At 31.6% G+C, this 25,189-nt stretch overlaps 1 protein-coding gene and 1 pseudogene across 1 annotated transcript; one reads left to right on the forward strand and one right to left on the reverse strand.

The window, feature by feature from the left end:
* Positions 1-13,716: 13,716 nt before the first annotated feature.
* Positions 13,717-15,003, forward strand: LOC118036248 (protein VASCULATURE COMPLEXITY AND CONNECTIVITY). The gene is made up of 3 exons (XM_035041933.2): positions 13,717-14,161; positions 14,314-14,519; positions 14,701-15,003. Exons 1-3 carry the CDS (start codon positions 14,063-14,065, stop codon positions 14,900-14,902), a joined length of 507 nt encoding a protein of 168 aa, XP_034897824.1. The 5' UTR covers positions 13,717-14,062; the 3' UTR covers positions 14,903-15,003.
* A 507-nt stretch (positions 15,004-15,510) lies between these two features.
* Positions 15,511-20,093, reverse strand: LOC118036249 (probable terpene synthase 9; annotated as a pseudogene).
* Between the last annotated feature and the right edge of the window lie 5,096 nt (positions 20,094-25,189).

The raw sequence follows: 25,189 nt of genomic DNA on the forward strand, positions 1-25,189 counted from the left end.
TATTATTTTTTTTGAAATCAAAGGCATTCTAGATATATAGGGAGTTCTGACAAATCTTCTAACTTTTGAATGATTTATAATAGAAGATACATGTTGAGAGTAAGCGAAAACAAAACAATTGTAGCTATTATAGATTAAGTCAATTAATTATTGAATCTCTTCAATAAATTGTAAGATTTATCTTATATATATGATATTACTTGTTGATTGATTTTTATAACATGGAAGTAGTAATAAGAAATGTTAACATACGTTTTAATAAACTTAGAACTAATGGACCGACATGTCATAAAATTCAGATTGACAAAGATAACTATATATTTATTTAATCGAGGTTACTTTGGAAAATATTGATATGTGCGTCTATATATATATATATATATATATATATATAGTTGTTGTGCCCTTCGTCTTTCAACAAGACTAACGTTTATCTATAGAATAATTTTTAAGGTTATACGAAGACAAAAGTAATTGGAGTGTGAAATAGCTGATCGAGTGAAGCAAATGGTTAATGGGTCTATGTAAAAAGAACTTTGAAATTCTGTAACCAATAAGAAAAAAAGTTGATCGTTAATTAATTAATTATTGCCTATGTTGTTGTCGTTAAAGTGGGCTCTTAGCATGATATATTCTGCACGCTCTTTCGTTGTGAACATAAACTTTTAAGATATTAAAAATTTAACAAAATCTTTCTCTCTAGGTTTACGAAAATATTACAAAAACTTCTTCTTCTTTTTTCAACATCTAAAATGCTCTTAATTATGATTTAATATGATAGTCACATTGAGAATTTAAAAAAGTTGAAGAAATAATGTAAAAAATGAAACATGATTTTTCTAGTACACGAAAAAAAAGTAATTTCACTATTTAATTTCATTTATTTTTTTAAAATCTCCTTTTTAATATTCTTTCTCCGTTTTTGTTTTTTTTTTATAAATATCCTTAATTTAGATATTGTTTTTTTATTAAATCAAAGACATTTTAGATTTTGCCCACCCGTTGATTCAGGAACACAAAAAACTGACCTGGGCATTTGCATGAACGACATTTTAAAAAAAAAAAAAGTTTCCTTTGTTCATGTGTCTCTAGGCTCTCTGTCTACTGGTTTACATGCTCCCTGTTTATTATTTTACAATCTTCCATGGTTATTTGATGTCTGTATGTCTTTTTGTCTTTATATATATATATATATATATATATATTAATATATATATATATATATATATATATATATATATATATCAGGAAACTTGCTTGTTGATGTTGTGTTTTGTTAATAAGATTGCTGTTTTATTTTTGTATCTTCATTCATTCTTCGTTTTTTTTTTAATTTGCTACTTGCACTGTTAGTCATGTTTGGAGGGGGGCAAATAAAGTAGAGAATTGGGCAGTGAAAGAGGTTAGAATTCATGGTTGCCTTGCCTCCTCCTTGCATGGTGATCAGTTAATTTCCACATTAGCTATACTTGATAGGCAATTCAACCTGACTTTACCTCCTCATATCATAACACATGACGTTGCCATCTGCGCGTTCTTAATTAGACACTGTTTACAAATGACATAATCAGCACAACACTACACTCAAAAAAGGAACCCCGGTGGCAAGGGTTGCTAATTGGCTGTCCGTTGTGCAGCTTCTATGATTATTATTTTTTTCAGATTTAAGCAGGATTATTTTTTAATCAAAACTAAAGCTTAATAATTTTATGGTTATGTGTGACCCCATCCTCGTTTGTTCATATGGGCTAGCTACTTATGCTTGCCCTTTTGATCAGGTATTGTGCTGTCACGTGTGATTTGTCAACGAGGAGGCCATATGTATGATCATACAATACCAGAAACTTTGCTTGTTGATGCTGTGTTTTGTTGATAAGTTTGCTGTTTTAGCTTTGTATCTTCATTCCGTTATCTTGGTGGATCATATTTAGCATTCTTGGTTTTTTATTTTGAGCTAGGTTTGCTGGGACTGTTTTGTCACCTTCAACTAACAATAAAGTGTGTGAGAACAAACCATTTAGGTGGTGGTCCAGTGGTAAGAGTCTGAGACTAAAAGGTTTACTCCCTCTGTAGTTTCAGGTTCGAACCCTGTAATTGCTCATATGATGGCTACTAGATACTTACATGGTCGTTAACTTCAGGGTCCGTGAAATTAGTCGAAGTGCGGACACTCACATTAATCTAAAAAAAAAAAAAAAAAAGAGTGTGTGAGAACAAGAAGAAATAATGAGCAGATGAAGAGGAGCTACCAAGGGTAGCAGCCCAATATGTTTAAAGCGCCTCAATTGTTTTCCCCGGAGAGATTGATTTTACTGTTCAGAAAACCAAAGATATAACACACACACAGTGCTACTTGCACCGTTAGTCATATTTGGAGGGAGGCAAATAAAGTTGCGGATTTGGGTAGTTAAAGAGTTTAGAAATATAAGATGAATCCATATTTCATTATTATATATTTGAACAGATTACCAAAAAAATAAAAACCTACTATATTTATAATAGGAGATGCATGTTGAGAGTAAGCGAAAACAAATCAATTATATCTATTATAGATTAAGTGAATTAATCATTGATTAATCTCCAATAAATTTTAAGATTTTTCTTATATGATATTATTTCTTGATCGACTTTTATAATATGGAAGTACTAATATGTAATGTTGACATACGTTCTAATAAACTTTTAACTAATGGACCGATCGACATGTCTTAAAATTCAGATTCACAGAGACAACTATATTGATTTAAAATATCTAGGTTACTTTGGAACGTGATATGTGCTTCTTCTCTCAACTATTTTTGGCTTTTCTCTTTTGAGTGGGGTCAAAGAATCTCGCTAGTTCAAGCTCGCGATAGATTTAATCTAAGCTAACTTGTGTTATACGTACAATGTTCTGGTGCCTCTTGATTCTAGGACTTTCACCTTTTCTTTGTTTTTTTTTTTTTTTTGTTCAAACCTTACTATCTATTTCCGCCATAGATTTTCTCTGGTTGTTGTTCCCTTCAGCTTCCGATAAGATTAACGTTAATCTATAGAATAATTTTATGGTTATATGAAGAAAGAAATAATTGGAGTTCAAAATAGCTGATCGAGTGAAGACAATGAACCTTGAAATTCTGTAGCCAAGAAAAAAAAGTTGAAGGTGGTTTATAGCTTCAGCTGTACTTTTACGTTTTAAAAATATTTTTAAAAAAATTTAATTTTTTAATTTTAAATTAATATATTTTTAATATTTTCAAATCTTTTTAATGTGCTGCTATCAAAAATAAATTTTTAAAATTAAAAAAAAACATTAATATAAATTTTAATATAAAAAAATTATTTAACAAATAATTACAACTATATCACCAAACAAGCGGAGACCTTTAAGTCATCGTGCTAGACTTCATAGGTAACTCAATCTAACTTTACCTCCTCATGTTAGACCTTTAAGTCAATTCTCGTCATGACATTCTTCTATCTCTGTTTACTATTAATTATTGCCTTTGTTGTCGTCAAAGTGGGTTCTTAAGCATCAGAAGCATGACATCTGCACGTGCTTCAGTTGTGAAGGTAAATTACAATAACGTACCTTTTAAGATATTATGCAATAATAAATACCATATCTAAAAAATCTAACAAACACTTTCTTTTCGTTTACGAAAATATTACAAAAACTTCCTTTCTTTGGGTTTTGTTTGATTTCTTATAAATTTTTTTGCTGCATCAGAGATGAGTTTGATTCATAGAGAAACAGAACAGTTTAATGTGTGCTTTAGATGTTGATATTGTATCATGTTGTTATGTTTGCTGCCTTGATCTGTTCATCTTAATTATATCAGACCAACTATGAGGCAAAGGTGTAGTCATGGACGGACATGTAGGGCTGACTGAGGCCAGCAAAAAGTGAGATACAAACTGAAGTGAGATTAGGCTTCGAAAGTAAAAGAAAAGGTGTTCTAAATTAACCCTTCACAGGATGCAAAGTTAGTGTTAGATTAGCTTACAAGAAAACGTGTTCTACTAAAAATGAAAAGGAACTTCATCGTGCAGGGTCTTGGAAAAGCTGTCTTCTCTTTTCATCAACCAAACTTTAGAACACAAATGGAGAAGATAAATTGATCATATCACAAAAAATTCGACTGAAGTATATATCAAACTCTTGATTAATTAAGTCAAAAGTTATTTCTAATTAAATATACTTGTAATTTTTTTTATTAAAATAAAAAACTTAAATCAACTTACAAAAGACGCAGAAAAAAGTACTATAATTTTTCCACGTCTTTTAAATATTAGCATTTCATGCCTTTTAAATATTAGTGTTTCACTGTGTATAGTAAAACTCTTAATTATTTTATTTTTTTTGCTTTTTTCTTTGTGTTTTTTTTTTCTTTTAATGAATTTTATTTTATTTTATTTAGTTTGTTAATGTGAAAAAAACTTTTTATTTAGTTATCAGACTTTCATGATACGGATCTCGGGTTTGACGGGTTAACTTGGTTTGACGGGTTAACCTGGTTTGACAGGCTAACCTGATTTTTATTTTTTTTTTGCTTTTTTCATTTTCAATCAATTTTTTTCGTTTAGTTTAGTTTGTTAATTTTTTTTGTTTAACCCGTCGATTTTTTTTTCAATTTAGTTATCAAACATTTATGACGCGAATCCCAAGTTTTACGGGTTAACCTGATTTGAAGGATTAACCTAGTTGATTCAGATGTTTTTTTTTTCTTCATTAGTTGTTTTCTTCCTATTGGTTTTTTCTTTTTAATTAATCTATTTAATTATCACACTTTTATGATACGATTTTATAGTCAGACCCACATCCAATATTTTTGGATTCGGTGTTGCAGTTAAGTTCACTTAAACTTGGGTCATGCAAGTTTAATGTTATTATTAATATTATAAATATTACTCTTAAATCAGGTGTTTATAGTCAAACTTAAGACTCCTGGGTAAAGTTTTGTAGAAAAACTTAACACTTTTAAATCTTATTTTTTTATATATTTTATGCAAAAAAAATGACCCGCGGCATCATGCAAGTCATATAACTAGTATAATCTAAATCATGTAATAATGACTCCTGCAGCATCCCCTTTATGTACTAAACCGTTCTTCAATGGAGATTTTTTAAGTTAAAAATCAACACAATGAATAGCCTTTAACACTACAATATTTAACAATTTTACAGACAAATTCATTCTGTTTATGTAAAGCATAAAATTTGTTGGTAATATTTTTACCGACACAGTATCACTAACGGAATTCATCTATTTGAATATTAATCGTCAGTAATTTCTCATTTTATTTCTATTTTTGTTGAAAATTAAAAAAAAAAAAAAAAAAAAGAGAGAGAGAGAGAGAGAGCTTGAATAGCTTCATACTACTACGATACCGAGTGAAAATCAATTGCCGTGTTACAAGGCCAGCCATGAAAAAAAAAATAAGACCTCGATATTGCAGTACCAAAACAGAACTATATATGTAAAGGCATACTTTTTAAAAATATATATAGATATGTGGGCAAGTAAGAACTAGCAAATATAGTATTAGAAATTATTTATATATATAAAAAAAAACAACAAAATGCAGCTTAATGACTTGGCCTTATATATTGTTTTGCTTGCTACATCTGACATGATCTTTGACTGATAAAAAAAAAAAAAACATGACAGTTTAATGTGTGCTTCAGATGTTGATATTGCATTATGTTGTTGTGTTTTCTGCCTTAATTTGTTCTTCTTTAATGTCAATATGTTGTTTTGTGAGTGTTTTAGTGTACTTGGGTCTCTTTTAGCTTAAGAAAACGTTAATGTGTATATATATAGACTATGTGTTTGCTATCATAAAATGGAGATGGGTGATGTTCATGGTTGTTATCACTTAGCCGCTTTGCTATTTTTATTGCTCATATAATTAATTTGATCATTTTTGTTTAGTTATTAAACCCATTATTTTAACATTAATATAGTCAAACTTAGGGAAATCTAGTTGATTGATTCATAATCCAACTAAATCTAGTCAAAATCAATATTTTTTTTTAGAAATCTATAGTTTTTTTTTATTAGCTCAATAATCCAATTTGTTTACTAGGTAAAATCTATTTAGTTGATTTCATTCTTTTCAGCAATAATCAGCAAGACTCTAATCAAATATATGAGATACCGATTGTAAAGGATGGGCTAGTGGCCCGCATATGAGCAATAAGCTTGCATCTTCTCCTGAGGTCCCAAATTCTGATGTGGCCTTCCTTCCTACTTTGTTCAAATAAAAGGAAAGGCCATTGTCATATAATCCAATAAAGCTTTCAGGTTTTTGATATTGCTTTCAGTCCAACCCATCATGAACTTAGGTCCATCCCACTTGATTTGTTTGGTAGAGAATGCATATCATGGCGCCATTGATTTTGAATCATGTAATTTCCTGAGCCCAAAGGTTCCTGTTTAGTACTTGTTTAAGGGATTGAGGTAATTCAAAATTTATTTTTATAATAATTAAAGAACTCTAAAAGGCGTGGGGAAAGTACTGTAGCTTCCCCACGCCTTTTAATTATACTTATATATAATAATAATAATTATTATTATATATAATAATTATTATTATTATAATTATATTATTATATTATAATATATATTATTTTTTGTTTTCATTTTTTTTTTGTATTTGTTTTGGTTTTTTTATGCCTTTATGGGTTTTTTTTGGCTTCTTTCTTAATTTTTTTTCCTTTTAATTTTTTTTGTTTAATTTAGTTTGTTAATTAAGCCCGAGTTTAACGGGTTAACCTGGTTTTGACGAGTTAACTGGATATTTTATTTTTTTTTTGTTTTTTCTTTTTAATTAATTTTTTTCATTTAGTTTAGTTTGTTAATGTTAAATTTCTTTCTATTTAATTATCAGACTTTCATGACACGTATTCCAAGCTTGACAAGTTAACCCAGTTAATTATGGGTTAACCCGTCAATTTTTTTTTTATTTAGTTATTAAACTTTTATGACGCGAATCTAATGTTTGATGGGTTATCCTGATTTGAAAGGTTAATAAGAACTCTAAAACGTGTAGCTTTTTCATTGTAGCTAAAGCTTTTTTTTTTTTCATTTTTTCTTTTATGGCATTTTTTTTTGTTTTTTTTTTCTATAGCAGTTTTTCCTTTTTTCTTTCTTTTCCTTTTTTTTAAATGTTTTTTCACTGTAGCAGCTTTTTTTTTCCTCGCTTTTATTTCTTCTGTTTTTTACATATAATGTATCACTGTGCACACAGTAAAACACTTGACTTTTTTTTTTTCATTTTTGTTTTCCTTTTTTTTTTCCCGTTTTGCCCATGGTTTTTTTTTTTTTTTGCTTTTTTCTTTGTGCTTTTTTTTTTCTTTTCATGAATTTTTTTTTTAATTTAGTTATGATACTTTTATTACACGGATCTCGGTTTTTTTTATATATATTAAACTGGTTAACAACTTAGCTTTGTAGTTTTTTTTTTTTAAAAAAAAAAACACTATGGATTACTATAGTGTTTCCTTTATATAATTTTTGTTTGGCTGCAGTGTTTCCACACATGTTTTATTTTTTAAATTATCTTTGTTAAATTTATTTTTTTAATATTGAGTTGGTTGAGAATTTAGCTTTAGCTTTAGCTTTCCCCACGTTTTTTTCATTTTAATTATTATTATATTGTATTATATTATATGACTTTTTTTTCTTTTTAATTTTTTTTAATGAATTTTTTTTGTTTTATTTAATTTGTTAATGTTAATTTTTTTTATTTAGTTATCGTATTTTCATGATACGAATCTCAAATTTGATGGATTAACCTGATTTGACGAGTTATTTTTTTCATTTGGTTTAGTTTGTTAAAATTATTTTTTTTCTATTTAATTATCAGACTTTCATGACACGTATCTTAGGCTTGATGGGTTAACTTGGTTTGATGGGTTAACCCGGTTAATTCTAGGTAAACCCGTCATTTTTTTTTCTATTTAGTTATCAAACTTTCATAACGCAAGTCCCAGGTTTTACGAGGTAACCTGGTTTAAAGAATCAGTGAATCTTAATGTTTCCAAATGGTAGAGCTTTGTGATGGATTCTGGTAATGCTTTGATATTTGTATGTGAGACATCAAGATATCTCAAATGTCTCAGCTTGCAAATTGAATCTTGTAATTCTGTGATATTAGACCGTTGCAATTTGAGAGTTCTCAAGCTTTTGAATTTCCAAGACTGATTCAATGCATCAACCATTGAGAAAACAGTACGCAACTTTCTAGCATCAACCGCTTGAAATGTTGACTCAATATCCCCACAAGAAATGAGATTGAGATGAAGAACATGAGATGCACCATCAACAGCAGAACCCGACTCTGGATTTAACGTTTCTGCTTTTGAGACCTGTAATGCAAGATCATGCACAAGATCATGCATCTTGCAACTTGTTATATATTACCACGTGTAAATTGATTCCTTTGCCGTCCGCATGGCTTTCCGTTGAAATAACTATTGCATTGAAAAAAATCAAGGGACCACACTAAAAAACATCACACTAAAAATCAACACCACCACACTGCAAGGTCACTAAACTACAACGCCACCATACTACAAGGTCACCACAACACTAAACTACAACACGACCACACTACAACATCAACGTCACTACACTAATACTTTACACCGTACTAGAGCATCAACGTCTTGTACTTTACACCATACTACAACATCAACGTCACTACACTAATACTTTACCGAGATTTTAAAATTACCAACCTCTATATAACCATGGCAGAGAGGAGGTAGATCTCCGCATCCAGTATTCTCCTCCCATCTTCCTGACTCTTTTAGCCTACCATGGAGATTGAGCTTATGAATAAACAACTAACCACCACAGACATAGAGTCTTGTCTGGCTTATACAACGGCTAATCTCTGGGCTTTTCAAATGGTGCAAGGAGAAAACGCTATCAGTTTTAATGCAAGAGATCCTACTGGAAGAGTGTGGGAATTCAAGCTTTGTACAAGAAACCATGGTCGTTACAGGAAACCCGTCATCAGAGGAGACTGGTTGGACTACGTTCGTGAGAAGGGACTTACAGTCAATGATTCTATCATCTTAACAATGGTAGCTGCAGAAAATGGAGTCAGCTTTAAGATTAGAGTTGAGCCCAATTTGGAACTGGATATATGATTCATCTACATGTAAGTTTCAGCTATTAAATTTCGGATAAAAATCTGTAATATTTACTCCTCTGGTGTTACAGTACCTAATGCTTGCTTTGTTCTTTGCCTTTTTTTTTTCTTTTCTTTTTAAGAAACAATTCTGGGTCCTGACATGACTTTTTTCAATATGATGGCTTAGGTTTTTAAGCGTGGCATCAAGTTATCTTCCTCAATAATTAATCAGCCTTTGAGTTCTTCTTGGCACGGAAGCGGTGTTCTGCGTTCTTACTGTTATTCCATATATATTGTCTCCTTATCAGCTTTATCCTTTTGAGGTCTTGTGCTCTTATACTACATGTCATTTACATGGAATATTGGGAGTTCATCCAGCTTCCTTTAATTTGTTCGTGTGTCTCTAGGCTCTTTGTCTACTGGTTTGCAAGCTCCCTGTTAATTACTATTTTACAATCTTCATAGTTCTTTGATGTTTGTAAGTCATTTTCCTCCTGTGAGCCTACACCCAGGTGTTTTGCATGTGTGTGTGTGTGTGTGTGTGTGTGTGTATATGTAGATCAGGAAACTTGCTTGTTGATGTTGTGTTTCGTTAATAAGATTGCTGTTCTATTTTTGTATCTCCATTCATTCTTTGTTTTTTTTTGCTACTTGCAATGTTTGTCATGTTTGGAGAGAGGCAAATAAAGTAGCGCGCAGAGATTTGGGCAGTGAAAGAGATTAGAATTCATGGTTGCCTCCTCCTTGCATGGTGATCAGTTAATTTCCCACATTAGCTATATATGTAGTCTGCTTTCATTCTTTCACCTGAAAAACATCTTTTCGCCTTTTCTGATATTTCGATCATCAAATGATGGAGCCAGGAAGCTGGTGAATGTTCTATTTCAGGCCGTAGAATTATTCTTTGGCCGTATGACTACAAATATCACACGGCATCTAATTATCCTCCACTTTGACCAGCAAACCACCTGTGTACGCAGGATTCACAATCCAAAACCTACCTACTTTTGATAATCGAATATGCTCTTAATTATTATTTGAATATGATAGTCACATTGAGAGTTTAAAAAAGTTGGAGAAATACTGTAAAAAATGGGACATGGTTTTTTTAGTGCATGAAATACAGTAATTTCACTATTTAATTTCATTTATTTTTTTAATTTCCTTTTTAATATTCTTTCTCTGATTTTAAAAATTTCCTTAATTTAAATATATATTTTTTTTTTTTTTTGAAATCAAAGGCGTTCTAGATATATAGGGAGTTTTGACAAATCTTCAAACTTTTGAATGATTTATAATAGAAGATACATACATGTTGAGAGTAAGCGAAAACAAAACAATTGTAGCTATTATAGATTAAGTCAATTAATTATTGAATCTCTTCAATAAATTGTAATATTTATCTTATATATATATATATAATATTACTTGTTGATTGATTTTTATAACATGGAAGTCATAATGTATATGTCATGTTGACATACGTTTTAATAAACTTTTAACTAATGGACCGACATGTCTTAAAATTCAGATTCACATAGACAATTATATTGATTTAAATATCTAGGTTACTTTGGAACGTGATTTGTACTTCTTCTCTCAACTATTTTTGGCTTTTCTCTTTTGAGTGGGGTCAAAGAATCTCGCTAGTTCAAGCACGCGATAGATTTAATCTAAGCTAACTTGTGTTATACGTACAATGTTTTGGTGCCTCTTGATTCTAGGTCTTTCACCTTTTCTTTGTTTTTTTTGGTCAAACCTTACTATCTATTTCCGCCATAGATTTTCTCTAGTTGTTGTTCCCTTCATCTTCCGATAAGATTAACGTTAATCTGTAGAATAATTTTATGGTTATATGAAGAAAGAAATAATCGGAGTTCAAAATAGCTGATCGAGTGAAGCGAGTGGTTACATGGGTAGATATAGTGTACAGTGAACTTTGAAATTCTGTAGCCAAGAAAAAAAGTTGAGGCAAAGGTGTACTCATGGACCGACCTGTAGGGCTGACTGAGGCCAGCAAAAAGTGAAAAACATACTGAAGTGAAAATCTAAGAGAGGCTTCGAAAGTAAAAGAAAAGGTGTTCTTAATTAACCCTTTACAGGATGCAAAGTTAGTGTTAGATTAGCTAAGGAGAAAACGTGTTCTACTAAAAATGAAAAGGAACTTCATCGTGCAGGGTCTTGGATAAGCTGTCTTCTCTTTTCATCAACCAAAGTTTAGAACACAAATGGAGAAGATAAAGTGATCATATCACAAAAAATTCGACTGAAGTATATAACAAACTCTTGATTAATTAAGTCAAAAGTTATTTCTAATTAAATATACTTGTAACTTTTTTTTACTAAAATAAAAAACTTAAATCAACTTATAAAAATTATATGAAACATATAATCTAAATCATGTAATAATGACTCCTCCAACATCCCCTTTATATACTAAACCATTCTTCAATGGTGATTTTCCGGGCTAAAAATTAACACTATGAATTGCCTTTAACACTACACTATTAAATAATTTTATTGGTAGATTCATTCTGTTAATATAAGACACACAATTCATCACTGATATTTTTATTAACAGCATCACCAATAAAATTTATCTATCTGAATATCAATCAGTAATTTTTTATTCTGTTATTACTATTTTTGAAAATAAAAAAAACCAGCTTTGATGGCTTCATGCTACTACGATACCGAGTGAAAATCAATTGTCGTGTTACAAGGGCGCCAGCCATGAAAAAATAAGACCTCGATATTGCAGTACCAAAACAGAATTATATATGTAAAGGCATACTTTAAAACACACACACACACACACACAGACGGGCAAGTAAGAACTAGCAAATATAGTATTAGAAATTATTTATATATATAAAAAAAACAACAAAATGCAGCTTGATGACTTGGCCTTATATATTGTTTTGGTTGCTACATCTGACATGATATTTGACTGATAAAAAAAAAAAAAAAACATAACAGTTTAATGTGTGCTTCAGATGTTGGTATTGCATCATGTTGTTGTGTTTTCTGCCTTAATTTGTTCTTCTTTAATGTCAATATGTTGTTTTGTGAGTGTTTTAGTGTACTTGGGTCTCTTTTAGCTTAAAAAAACGTTAATGTGTATATATAGACTATGTGTTTGCTATCATAAAACGGAGAAGGGTGATGTTCATGGTTGTTATCACTTAGCTGCTTTGCTATTTTTATGGCTCATATAATTAATTTGATAATTTTTGTTTAGTTATTAAACCCAATAATTTAACATTAATATAGTCAAACTTAGGGAAATCTAGTTGATTGATTCATAATCCAACTAAATCTATAGTTTTTTTTTTTTTATTAACTCAATAATCCAAGTTGCTTACTAGGTAAAATCTATATTTTTTTTGTTTTTGAAGTTTTGAGGAAAAGTTTGCTACAGGTAGTAATTTCTGTTGTATATTGGTGGATTTCATTCTTTTCAGCAATGATCAGCAAGACTCTAATCAAATATATGAGATACCGATTGTAAAGGATGGGCTAGTGGCCCGCATTTGAGCAATAAGCTTGCATCTTCTCATGAGATGCCAAATTCTGATGTGGCCTTCCTTCCTGCTTGGTTCAAATAAAAGGAAAGGCCGATTCAGGCCATTATCATATAATCCAATAAAGCTTTCAGGTTTTTGATATTGCTTTCAGTCCAACCCATCATGAACTTAGGTCCGTCCCACTTGATTTGTTTAGTAGAGAACGCATATCATGACGCCATTGATTTTGAATCATGTAATTTCCTGAGCCCAAAGGTTCGTGTATAGTACTTGTTTAAGGGATTGAGGTATGAAAATGGGGTCCCTTTTGTTTGCTAGCTGGTCACAAAAGTCTCAGATAATCACAGACATAAGGTTTGACAATGGGGTACAAACTACAGATGCACCGTCTTGAGCTTTTCCTTGTAGTCTTTTCATGCATTATTTCTCTGATACTTGGGGGGGGTCCCCTACAGCTGTTGCAGCTTTGAAATATGTACCCATTTTTTCCCGGAATTTTGCTTCCTCCCTCTCTTTTACACTAGCAAATGGCATCCCCTTCAAAAAGTGAAGAATGAGGATGATACCATGTAGCAAATGTCAAGTCTCTCTCTCTCTCTCTCTCTCTCTACAGAGTTGAGAGTAGTTTCACTCCACTCCTGCAATGTCGATAAACCATGGAGAGTGGGATTTCTAACCTAATATTAAAAGAGGAAAAAAAGGAATAAATTAAATGCCATGCAAATACTACTTTTTTTTTTTTTTCTAGATTCTAACTTAGGCAAATTTTTCTTATATTAAGAAAAACAATAATTCTTTGTTATAAATTCTCTTTAAATTGGAGCACAAAATCGTAATTTTGGGAAGCTCACTCATGTGTCCTCGAATCTAAGCCTCAAGCATTATATCAAGCCTTTGAAACTACTTTAATTCATTTAAATCCTTAAGTATGGAGATAATGGGGCAATTATCTATCATTTTGGATAAAATAAAAAGGTAGCAAAAGGTTAGCAGTTGTTAGCTGCTTGCCTATACAAATAGAGAATACTTATTAAAGTCAAAAGGGACAAATATTGCTGGGCCATTAAATGGTTCATTGCTAGATGCGAAGGCACGCTCCTCCATGAGCTGGTTCACACCCTTCTTTCCTTGCTCCGCTATCAAAGGAATCCGAAGAGGCAAAGAAAAGGAAGTGAAAATATACACAAGAAAGTTTCCACTGTTTGGACAAAAGAAGCTTTCGCTAACTTATCCCGGCTAGTCATATTTTCTCCTCACTTTACCACTCTTTATATATTCTCTTTTAGACTTTGTTCATATCCTCTTTCTCATCTTCTAAATCTTAGCACCGAGAAGCTAGTACAGAGAGTGCTCTGTTTTCCTTCTTTCTTGACACCCAGCCTTATCAAGTGCTCCTTTTTTCTGAAAAAATGGTTAAAATAGGAGGTATACTTGTTTGTATGTTGGTTGTTGCTATGGATGTAGCAGCTGGTATTCTTGGCATCCAAGCAGAAATCGCACAAAACAAGGCATGTTAACCCCTCCTTCCTTCCAATCTTTTTTTTTCTTTTAAGAAAAGCATTTTCTTTGATATATCAGTTATCTTGATCTTATACTTCAAAAATATGAATATATCTTGTTGTCGTCAATAATGTGTGTATGTGGGTGTGTGTTAATACAGGTTAAGCACCTAAGACTTTGGATATTTGAGTGCAGAGAACCAAGCGAGGATGCCTTCAAGCTAGGGTTAGCTGCAGCGGGGATTCTAGTTCTAGCTCATGTTATTGCTAACTTGCTAGGTGGGTGCATGTGCATTTGTTCTCAAGAAGAGCTTCAAAGAGCTTCCCCTCATAGACAACTGTCTGTGGCATGCTTCCTTTTTTCGTGGTAAGTGAACTTGTATAAACATTTTCTTGATTCCCAACTCAGCTGAGTTAACAAGCAAATTATTTTTTTATTCTGTAGCTTGAACCGATGATCAGTTTCTCAGAGATCAACTATAATTAGCAGTATAGTGTATTACTTATTGATTAATGATGTTTCTGCATACACCTAATTGTCTGGGCAGGATCATATTGGCTGCTGGGTTATCCATGCTAGCGATTGGCACTCTGTCGAACAACAAGTCAAGATCCTCTTGTGGTTTCACACACCATCATTTCTTTTCTTTTGGAGGCATTTTGTGCTTTGTCCATGGACTGTTTTGTGTTGCATATTACGTCTCTGCCACTGCTGCTTTTAGTGAAGAAAAGCATGGAGGTCATGCTTAGGTCTTTTCTTTTTCATGGCACGAGGATTTTGTTAATTTGTAAGCTGTAAAATTCTAACCTTGATGTGTCAAGCAATATTATCCTTCAGAGCAATTGTGTCATGAGCTGAACTAATTATCTTGCTAATCCTTTTATTATAATTATTGAAAAACGTTTTGCCGCTTGAAAAATACGGTGTATTGCTCTTGTTCACATAAAAATAAGATTAATAAATAATCATTATGACATCTAATTCATCATTTTATAGAATTCCCATAACAAGAACAGCAATATATTAATCAAGAAAAGAAGGTGCAAAATATCATTGCCTTTATCTTCATGACTTTATATATATATATAAAGGTACTATATACCTAAGACTTGAAAGACTCTTTCTCCTTTGGAATCCTTTTTTTTTTTTTCCCCAAAAACATTACTCTTTAAATAATCGCCCTTTTCCTTTTAAATTCCATGAACAAAAAATGAAGCTCAAAAAGATAAGCAAATCCGAATCTATAAATTGAAATTTAGAGTACTATAGTGAAATCCTATATTTTACGTATATTTTAACTAATATATGTAAAAAGGCAAGCAAGTCTGAGCTGATTTATATATATTTTAACTAATCTTTATAAATCCTGAAATTATTAATAAAATCTGCAAACCAGAAAAGTTTAGCTGATGTTTTTAGTTTGAGAATTTAAACAGAGGTGAAGCTGATGTTATAAAATATGTGTGCGTGTATGGTGAAGGTACGTAAAGGTAACTGGCCAGGATATTTGTATCTATATTTGGGCTAATCTTTAGCCTTTCTGCTTCTCTTAGTAAAATGGATCTTGTATTTGGTGGGCCTTCGAATCATTGCAGGCATACCACAGGGACCAAGAAATCATAAGCACCCTTGACTCAGCCCTGCCATCTTCATGGTGCAAAATGGAACACCAGATCCTATCTTTGATATCATCCCCTTTCCATACCTCCCCAGCAATCCCTTGAATCTTGAAACGCGAATTCTACCTCAACTCCACACTTTTCACATCTTTGATCCGAAAGAACATTTTGTAATACATAATCCGGCATCTCAACATCCGATTTTTTACCATAAAAATATGGATAGAGCTCAATTTATTCTTAAAAATTTGTTCTTCTTCCAAGATCATGCTTTAAACAAAGGTGGTCATCAACAAAGACGATGCCATAGATTGTTACTAAGGTTCTTTGACCGGGATAGGCTCGACAATCAATGACGTTAAACGATCTCTGGTGACCCCAGTAGAAGTGCCAATGCCATCTCCAAATTGGAAGATGCATTGAGCAGTTCGAGCCATGTTCAAGGACATGTTTACAAGAGGTTTTGGAAGAGAACATTTTGAATTCTCCTGTTTAGTTCCTTCCATGCTTGGTTAATCAAACCCTTAATGTGCTCTTTTGATTCTTTTTCAGATGCACCCTTTTCAATCATGTAGCACTGAATTGATTTTGTCATATCACCTCTCTCACTCTCAGCCTAGAAGCAGGAAAAAAAGGCAATAGAGGGAAATAAAAATATTACTATTTGGCAACAGAGGAATTCTTAAATTAAAAACTAAAAAAAAAAAACTAGAGAAATAATGTCAAAATTATAATTGATTTTTTTTTAGTATACGAAGAATATTAATTCCCCTATTTAGTTTTGATCAATTTAATCTTGGTTATTTTTAGATCTTGTTCAAATTAAACAGATTTTTTTTTTCTTTGTTTATGTGTTTAACCAAAAACAAAAACTGCAAATACACCACATACCGTATATGTGCCCAAGTCATCACTAAGTCGAGTAATCAAGGATGACCAATAGATTAATTGATTATCACTGCCATGCTTCAAGCAATCCATCAGTGAACTTTGTGCTATGGGGCTCCCCAGCAACATAGAAGCGTGGGCAAGGGCTGCAGGACTTCCAATCGATGTCCTTGCATTCTCCAAGTACTCTCTCAAACTTGGTGAATACTTGTTGCTAAACCACCGAGCTTCGACCAAATATGATCCGCAGAGATTTGCCCACTGAAAGAATTATGCAAAAGTTGTGTTAGTTCGGTTAATAGAATTTAGGGCATTGCACATGAGAATATACGATCTTAGTTATATGGAAGCTAGAAGCACTTCACCTCTTCCACAAGGTAGGGTAAAACAAACAAGCCATGATCTCTCATTACATCGTATGCCATTTCATTAACAAAGTTCAACAAGGCCAAATAGCATATCTTCATGTAATCAGGAAGGTTGTCAATGGCCATGGAATCCCATCTAATTCATATAGAGAGAACAAAATAGAAAAGTATTGTGATGAGTGGGGAAAAGTATTTGACAAAAAAAGAACTATAAGATGCTCGTGGTGGATTGCACAGCCATATATATATGGCTAGACTTACCGATTTACTAGTTTGGTAAAGAGCTCAAGCTCCTCCGGTAATCCATACACATCATATATGTCATCAATTGCTGTTAAAATGCACACAAATTTGGTGAGGGCTATCCTGCATTTCGAGAACTGAGGTTCAAACACCATTCCCATTGCCCATAAATAATTTTCCATCAATCGATCTCGTGAAAAACTCAGCTTCTTCTTGAAGCCTAGGGCACCCCACCACCTATTTATCAAGTTCCAAGATTTTTCATGGTTATTTTTTGAAGTACAAATTAAAAAAATCTATCAAATTACAATGAATTATCTCAACCTAAAAAATTAAAGTTTCAAGTAAAAATTTAATATATAATTTATAATACATTCTAACACTTTCTCTCATGTAAAAACTTTTTGAATTTTAAATTTGCATAGACTCCAACTACCTTGCATTTCTAATTAATTTAAATATTAGAATAAAAAAGGAATAATCAGATTATTTGAACTCATAATCATTTAATCATCAAGATTATAATACCATATTAAAAAGACATTTCAATTCAAAAACTTAAACTTTTAAATAAAATTTTAATATATAAATTATATTATAGATCATGGCTATAAATATTTTACCTTGCTAGTTCATTGAGTTCCCTTTGGTGTTGTGATTGCACAAGGTTAAAGTCCAACTTAGCCAGCTCAAGCAAATCTAGGTTCCTCGTGCTATCACTTGAATAAATATCAATGAAGTCTCGAGCCTCAATCCTTGGCATCTTCCAATGCAGAGGAACTTCTAATGACTGTTTCACTTGCTTAGCTAGAACTTCATCCTTTATTGTCTCTAACAGTGACTTGAGATGTTTACTGCTGAAATCTTTGGCTTCTTCTAAAACATTATCTTCTCCAGGCATTCCAAGGTATGAAGCTTCATACAAATTCAAAAGCCCTGCAACGTCCTTCTTTAAGCTGTCCTTGAATTTCCCATCTCTATTACTTCTGAATTTTTCAAGCACATCTGTAAATTATTTTAAAAATATTTCTTAATAATGAACAAACAATTATCTAAGTTTCAAATTAAAATATTTTTAATACCGTTTTAAATTGTGTAAGAAGATATGTGAAAAATCTAATTAATTATTTTGAATTGTGTATAGAGGTTTATAAATATTTAATTAACCATTTTAAATTACGGATAGACCTTCCGCAAAGTGGGAGCTAAGAACTTAATTATATCCATTGAGAAAAATAGATTTTTGAAACAACCTAAGTTTTAGGTAATTTTTTAGAAAAAAAAGTGTTAAGTAATAATTTGATTTTAAATATCCAATTGTATTTACATTTTCTTTTCTTAAAAAAAAATTCTTTTTTTAGCATGATTATCATCTAAAAAAAAGTTATTACAAAATAATTATATGTTGAATTTAAGAGAAGTGCTTGTCTTAAGAAAGCAAGGACTATGAGCTCATTTAAAATTGTCTTTGTGATTTTATTAAGAAAGTAAGAAGGATTATGAGCTCATTTAAAATTGTATTTGTGATTTTTTAAAGTATTTTTTACTTGAAAATATATTAAAATAATATTTTTATTTTTTAAAATTAATTTATTTATATTAATACATAAAAACGATTTGAAAATATAAAAAATATTTTTTTAAAAAAACATGCTTTTAAAATATAAAAACAAATGGGATATGTATAAAAACCCACATGCATAATCTACATGAACCGAGTCCTAAAAAAATTTAAAAGGTCAAGTCCAAAGGACCTAATTCATCTAAAAAAATATCTTAAGAGATGAGGATTGACGAAGGCATTACAAGGAATTGAAATTCCCCCTCTTTCGGGGAATTCTAACATCCTCTTCACGTGAAGGTTGGTGGAAGATCAAGACAAAGAAGAAGTGCGAGGCTTTATAAGGAGTTGAAACACTCGCTCGTTTTTTGATGTGATAACCAAATATGATAATTCCATTTATAGAAAATTATAATATAAAATAGTTAGTTAATGAAAGAACATCGATGACAAATGATTCAATCATTATGAAAAATATAAAAAATAAATGAGTAAAACTTTGTAAATATTAAATAATTTTTCTAAATTAGATAATCAATGTTTAAATAATATTGTAATTAAAAAAATAAAATTAATTGAGTTACAAGGTCGATTATCTATTTTAATAATAATAAAAAAATTGCATCTAGACTTGTGAGAATTATATCACCTGTGCTAACTGAAAAGGCATGCTGCCTTAGAAGCCGAAAGTGCAATGAAGTTGTATGAAGATCCCCATGAACGTCTAGTTCAGTAAGCTTTATAGCTTCTTCAATCTCTCTTTCGAAATGATAAGCAACTCCCAGCCGTTGAATTGAATCAATCAGCTTTAATTTGGCACGAGGCTCATTGGTGGACACGAAGGCTCTTCTAGCTTCTTGCTTCAGCTCCTCCAATCGATTGGCGTGAAGCTCATACTGAAAAACCCCACAAGCCAGAAGTTAGTGGGGACATGTGAAAGCAAAAGAAGTACTTGTTAGCGAGTTAATATTACTCACTGAATAGGGAGTGCTTAAGGACTCAATGAGTTGGAGTTCCCAGACGCTAGGATGATAATTAGCTGATCTTCGTTCCTCCTTGTTCATGCTCAATATCTTAAATATGGAAGCATTCTTGAGAGAGGGTAGTCTTGATGATTGGAATAGCTTGTTTCTCGCTGAAATATGGCTCCGTGAAAGTATGGTCGTTTTAGGAAAATGTGAGGGGAGTACTGGACTCGAGGGAGAAAGGGCAAACACTGCAAATTCCATTGGAGAAGCCGATATTTTCTCAAGAATCAAGATCAAGAATAAATAACTAAAAAAGAAAATACAAACAAAAGTGGTCCTACAACGTGCAAACATTTAGCATTGTCTTTTGGGACAGTTAGCAGTGACATCAAAATCATTCGCTGTCACATTTAATAGTTTTGTTGATGGAATATTATGTTAGTATTTATTCTAATATATCATTGGGGAGTTTTTTACTAATGAATTTACAGATAAAAACCGGGCATCAAAAAAACCCTTGGTGATAATTTTTGGTTTGTCAAAAAGTCAGTCGGTATTGTTGTAACCCATTTTGGGATCCCCTTGAAAAATAAAATAAATAGCCAAAAGAGGTTATGAAAATAACAGGAGGCAAAAACGCTCGGAAAACAGTCAGAAAATTGGTCAAGGAATTTAAAAATACAAGGATTGAATTTTTGACAGTATATTCTTGAAGGATGAAAGCCCTATTGAGAAGGAAAATTTGAATTTTGAGGAGAAAAGCCCGAATTTGGATTTTTATGGACTTAATTGGATTTTTATAGACTTAATTGGATGTTTATGGATTTAATTGGATTTTTATTTGAATTTATAGAAGATTTGATTGCAAGAAAAATTGATTTTTAAGTCAATTTGGGCTTTAATTTGAAGAAATTTAAGTTCTGGGGCCAAAGTATATTTTTTAGGAATTTATTGGGTCAAATCAGGGGCTCAATTGAATAAATATTGAAGTTTAAGGGCCAATTAGGGACTTAATTGTGAAAATCCAAAACCAGGGACCAATTTGGAGAAGGCGCAAAGATAGAGGGGGCTGTTTGGAATTGTTTCAGGGGCTTAATTGAAGACATTGGAAGTTTATTGATCAATTAGGGGCTCAATTGCATAAATCAGAGGCCAAGGACCAAAGTGAAAAACTCGGCCAACTATGGGGGCGGGTATCGAATTTGGAGGACTTATTTGAAGTTTGCCCATTTAAATGAAACGGCGCGTTTTATCCAAAACGACGCTGTTTCATATATATAAAAAAAACAAAAAAAAAAAAGAGGAAGACCAGAACGGTGTCGTTTTGAACGACACTGTTCATCTTCCTCCTTCCCCCCGAAGCAGAGCAGCAGAAGAAGAAAACCATTTTCTTTTTTTTTCAAATCTTCCCGCCTCTCTCTCCTCGTCCCCACCACCTTTAGACAGTGGTCGACCAGCCGTTGCACCGCACTAACAATGGTCCCGTCTTTTCTTCCCCTATAAATACAGAAGAAACCAACCCGAGAGAAAAGGAGGGAGAGACACCGAAGGGAAGAGAGAGAGAGGAGACCGAAGAGAGAGAGAGAGAACCAACAAGAGAGAGGGAAAGAGAAAGGAATAAACCGAAAACAAAAAGAAAACAGAAGACAAAGAAACCGAACCCAAAAACAGAGAAAAAAACCGAAGAGAAAGCCACTGAAAACAAGTCTCTCTCACCGGCGTTCGAACCGCCACAGCACCGCCCGGAGCCGCCGTCCACGAGCCACGCCACCGCAGCGCCACCAGCGACCGCCTCCTCGCCAGGTACACACTCCATTCCCCCTGCGTTTCTTTTATTTTGTTGCAGGTTTGCCTCCTGCATGCTACATGCAGGAGGCGGAGGGGGAGAAAAATAATTCTCCCCCCCGCTGGGCTGCCAATGCTGGGCCAGCCCGATGCTAGCCCAGCCCCTGCACGTCTGGGCCGGTTCTGGCCCAGACCGAAGAAGAAGTTTCGGTTGGGCCGAGTTCGGCCCAACCGTTCCTTGTTGGGCTGAGTCCGGCCCAGCCCGAATTTTTTTATATTAATTATATTATATATTATAATATGTTATAATATATATGTGTATATATGTATAAAATATAATAATAAAAAATATATTTTAAAAAATCTTAAAAAAATATATTTGTTGATTTTTCTGCATATTTTTGTCAAAGTGGTTTAATGTTGGTTTGTATTTTTATACCGTAAAGATACAAAACTAGTGTTAAAAATACCTGGTTTTCGTCAAAATATCAAAGATTTTCAGAATAAAAAATGTTTTTTGCTTTCAAAAAAATTCTAAAAAGTCCCTAAAAATATTGTTGATTTTTCTGCATATTTTTAGCAAAGTGGATTAATATTGGGTTGTATTTTTTATACCGTAAGGATACAAGCTCAGTATTAAGATACCCGATTTTCGTCAAAGCATAAAAAAAATAATATTTTTCAAAAAATTGTTTTTTTTGTTTTAAAAATACGGCCTAGTCTCTCCAATATATATATAAATATTATAACATCATATTTTCACACAACAAAGGAAATTTTCAAAATAGTATATATATTAGCATGCATTTTAGCTTTAATAACCAGTTTATTCAAGCCATGAGAACTAGGCCAATATTTCAAAAAATTCTAAAAAATCTTTTTGTTTTCTTTTACTATTTGGGATTACGAATTTATACGTAAAACGTATTCCTAAATATTATTAATAAAATTTTGGTATAGACGTTAGAACGGTTAGGATTTTACCCGTTAAGATAAAGACCTTCTTACCGAGGAGGATTTTTCTTGAACCATAGACAAACCAACAACTAAAAGTACAATAACACTTTTGTTTTTTTTATCAGACAATAAAACAATGCAGCTTACCTTAGGTAGGGCGTATTTGGGGTGCTAATACCTTCCCTTTACGCAACCAGTCCCCGTACCCAATCTCTGAGACCAGTTAGGGTTCCTAGTGACCAAAAATACTAGGTGGCGACTCCAAAGAACCAAATCAAATAAACAAAAAATAAAAAAATATTCGCCAGTCGAACCCGCAATTGGATTTTTTTGGGGTGCGACAGGTATTAAAAAAACTGATGATTTTACATACAGATAATGCATGCCAAAAAAAATTACCTACTAGAATAAACCTACAAAATTATTTTGTTGATGATTTGAAGTGACATATACAGTAATTATTTTGAAACTCTTTAAAATATATTGACAAAATAATTTTGTCTATGATATAATAGTTGAAGTGGTATTTGTAGTAATTTTTTTCAACTTTCTGGAATATACCAACAAAATAAGTCTGCTGGTAGCTCTATCCGTAATAATTAATAAATCTATTTTAAAAAAAAACTATTGAACAAAAAACAAAAAAAATTAAAAAAAATTAAATTGTATAAAATTCAAGTATGCAAAAATAAATTATCTTAATATAAAAATTCAAATATTTATTACAAATTTATTCGTTCAAATACACTGAAACTAGAACAAGGATAACGTTAGAGGATAAGGAGGAGGTTGGTCATCCTCGGAATCATAAGGTCAATAAGAGGGTCCGCATGTACCACTCATTTGTGATCAAATATCCATGACCATTCGACAAAGTTATTCATAATCCATAGAGAGTCGTTTATATTTATCATTGAGATGAGTTGTACATTCTTGCACTCCTTGATTTAACAAGGTTGCGAACTTCAGAGACTAAGTACTCGATAGCGATTGCGAGCTCCCAACGGTTGAAACACCACGGGTTGTTCGCATGTTCTTGGTTGTAGTGTTGGAGAGTACATATAGCCGATTTCTACTGGGTTTACCAGATGATCCTACCGCAAACAATAAGTCTAATTTGGAATCCAAGTGGGTCGAAGGGCCATCCACGTATCTCTCCTTCAGCCGGCTATTATATGTTTCCTGAAAATAAAAAAGAAATCATCAAATTCAAAAAAAATAATAACTTAAGAAATAAAATTGTTGAAAACAAAACATACCATAAAGTATTGAGTTTGGTTGTCAACGAACTGTTACACTCTTTTTTTTATTGAAAAAATTAAAGGACTAGCAACTAAAAAAAACATATATGGTTTGATGAGCAAACCCGTAAATCGGGTAACCCGGGTCAACACATCAAGCCCGCAAACTAAGTAATTGACTAAATTAGGATTTATAACTTGTTTTTTTTTAAACTATTGTTTATTTAATTATATGATAAAAAAATAGACAATCATAAATTCAAGCGTCAATCCAATACTGAGACTTTTTTTTTAAGATTGTGATAACTTCACATAAAGCAAAATAAAACAAATTATAAAACTTATTTTATAATTAATCAAATATCAAATGATAAAATTTTTAAAAATATATATATTTTTTTAAAAAGTTAAACTATCCAAACCTGCGAACAAACTCATGAACTTTCTAAAATTTAATAATATGGTTTTTTTTCTAAAACTATTTTTTTTTACAATATATAAAAAAATATAGATGATCACGTAATTGAGTTCAATTAAGAAAAAAAAAAGGTACCTCATTAAACCTGTAAACCAGGACAACCAGGATTACTTCACTAACTCACAAATCATGTCATTGATTCTATAAAGTTTAATAACTTAATTTTTTTAAAATTATTTTTTATTTAACTAATTTTTTTAGAAGAAAAAAGATTATATCAAAATACTCCGATATTTTTCTAATATCCTATACTATAATATTTTTACATGTGGTAATTATATAAAAGATAAATTAAATCAAATATAATGCCAAAGATTTTGTTGTAAAGTTTCACGCTGAAAACTTGATGCAGAGTAATTGGTAAACTGTCTTTTTCATAATTTATGATGTTTGAAATCAATGAAATATAAGAAAAGAAATATCGTTTAAAAATATGATTATGATTATATTTTAAATTTTTTTAAGATATATTAAAATAATATTATTTTTATTTTAAAAAAATATTTTTAAAATTAACAAATCAAAATGATTTATAAATACTCAAAAATATTAATTTTAAATAAATAAATAATTTTTTAAAAACCGTTTAAAAAAAACAAAAAATAAGAGTAAGGAGAAAGAAAAGAAGACGGGATCGTGGGTAGGCATGAATCTTGTGTGTTTGTTTTTAACTTTTGTGGTTGAGGTTGTGATTGGGTACAATCCATTTATATACAAAACTTAACAATAAAAAAATTAATTTTTTTATATTTTATAATTTTTTTAATAAATTGATATAAACTTCAACCTCCACCTTTAATATAAAACACACACTTAAAAGATCATGTGCGCTTTCGAAGATTGTCCACAAAAGACACAAGATGATGTTAAACGTAAGTATATACACGTGCTCCTAATCAGCTCATCTCTTTACCCACTTGTCAAATAA

The sequence above is a fragment of the Populus alba genome, chromosome 7 (assembly GCF_005239225.2).
Source record: "Populus alba chromosome 7, ASM523922v2, whole genome shotgun sequence".
Lineage (NCBI taxonomy): Eukaryota > Viridiplantae > Streptophyta > Magnoliopsida > Malpighiales > Salicaceae > Populus > Populus alba.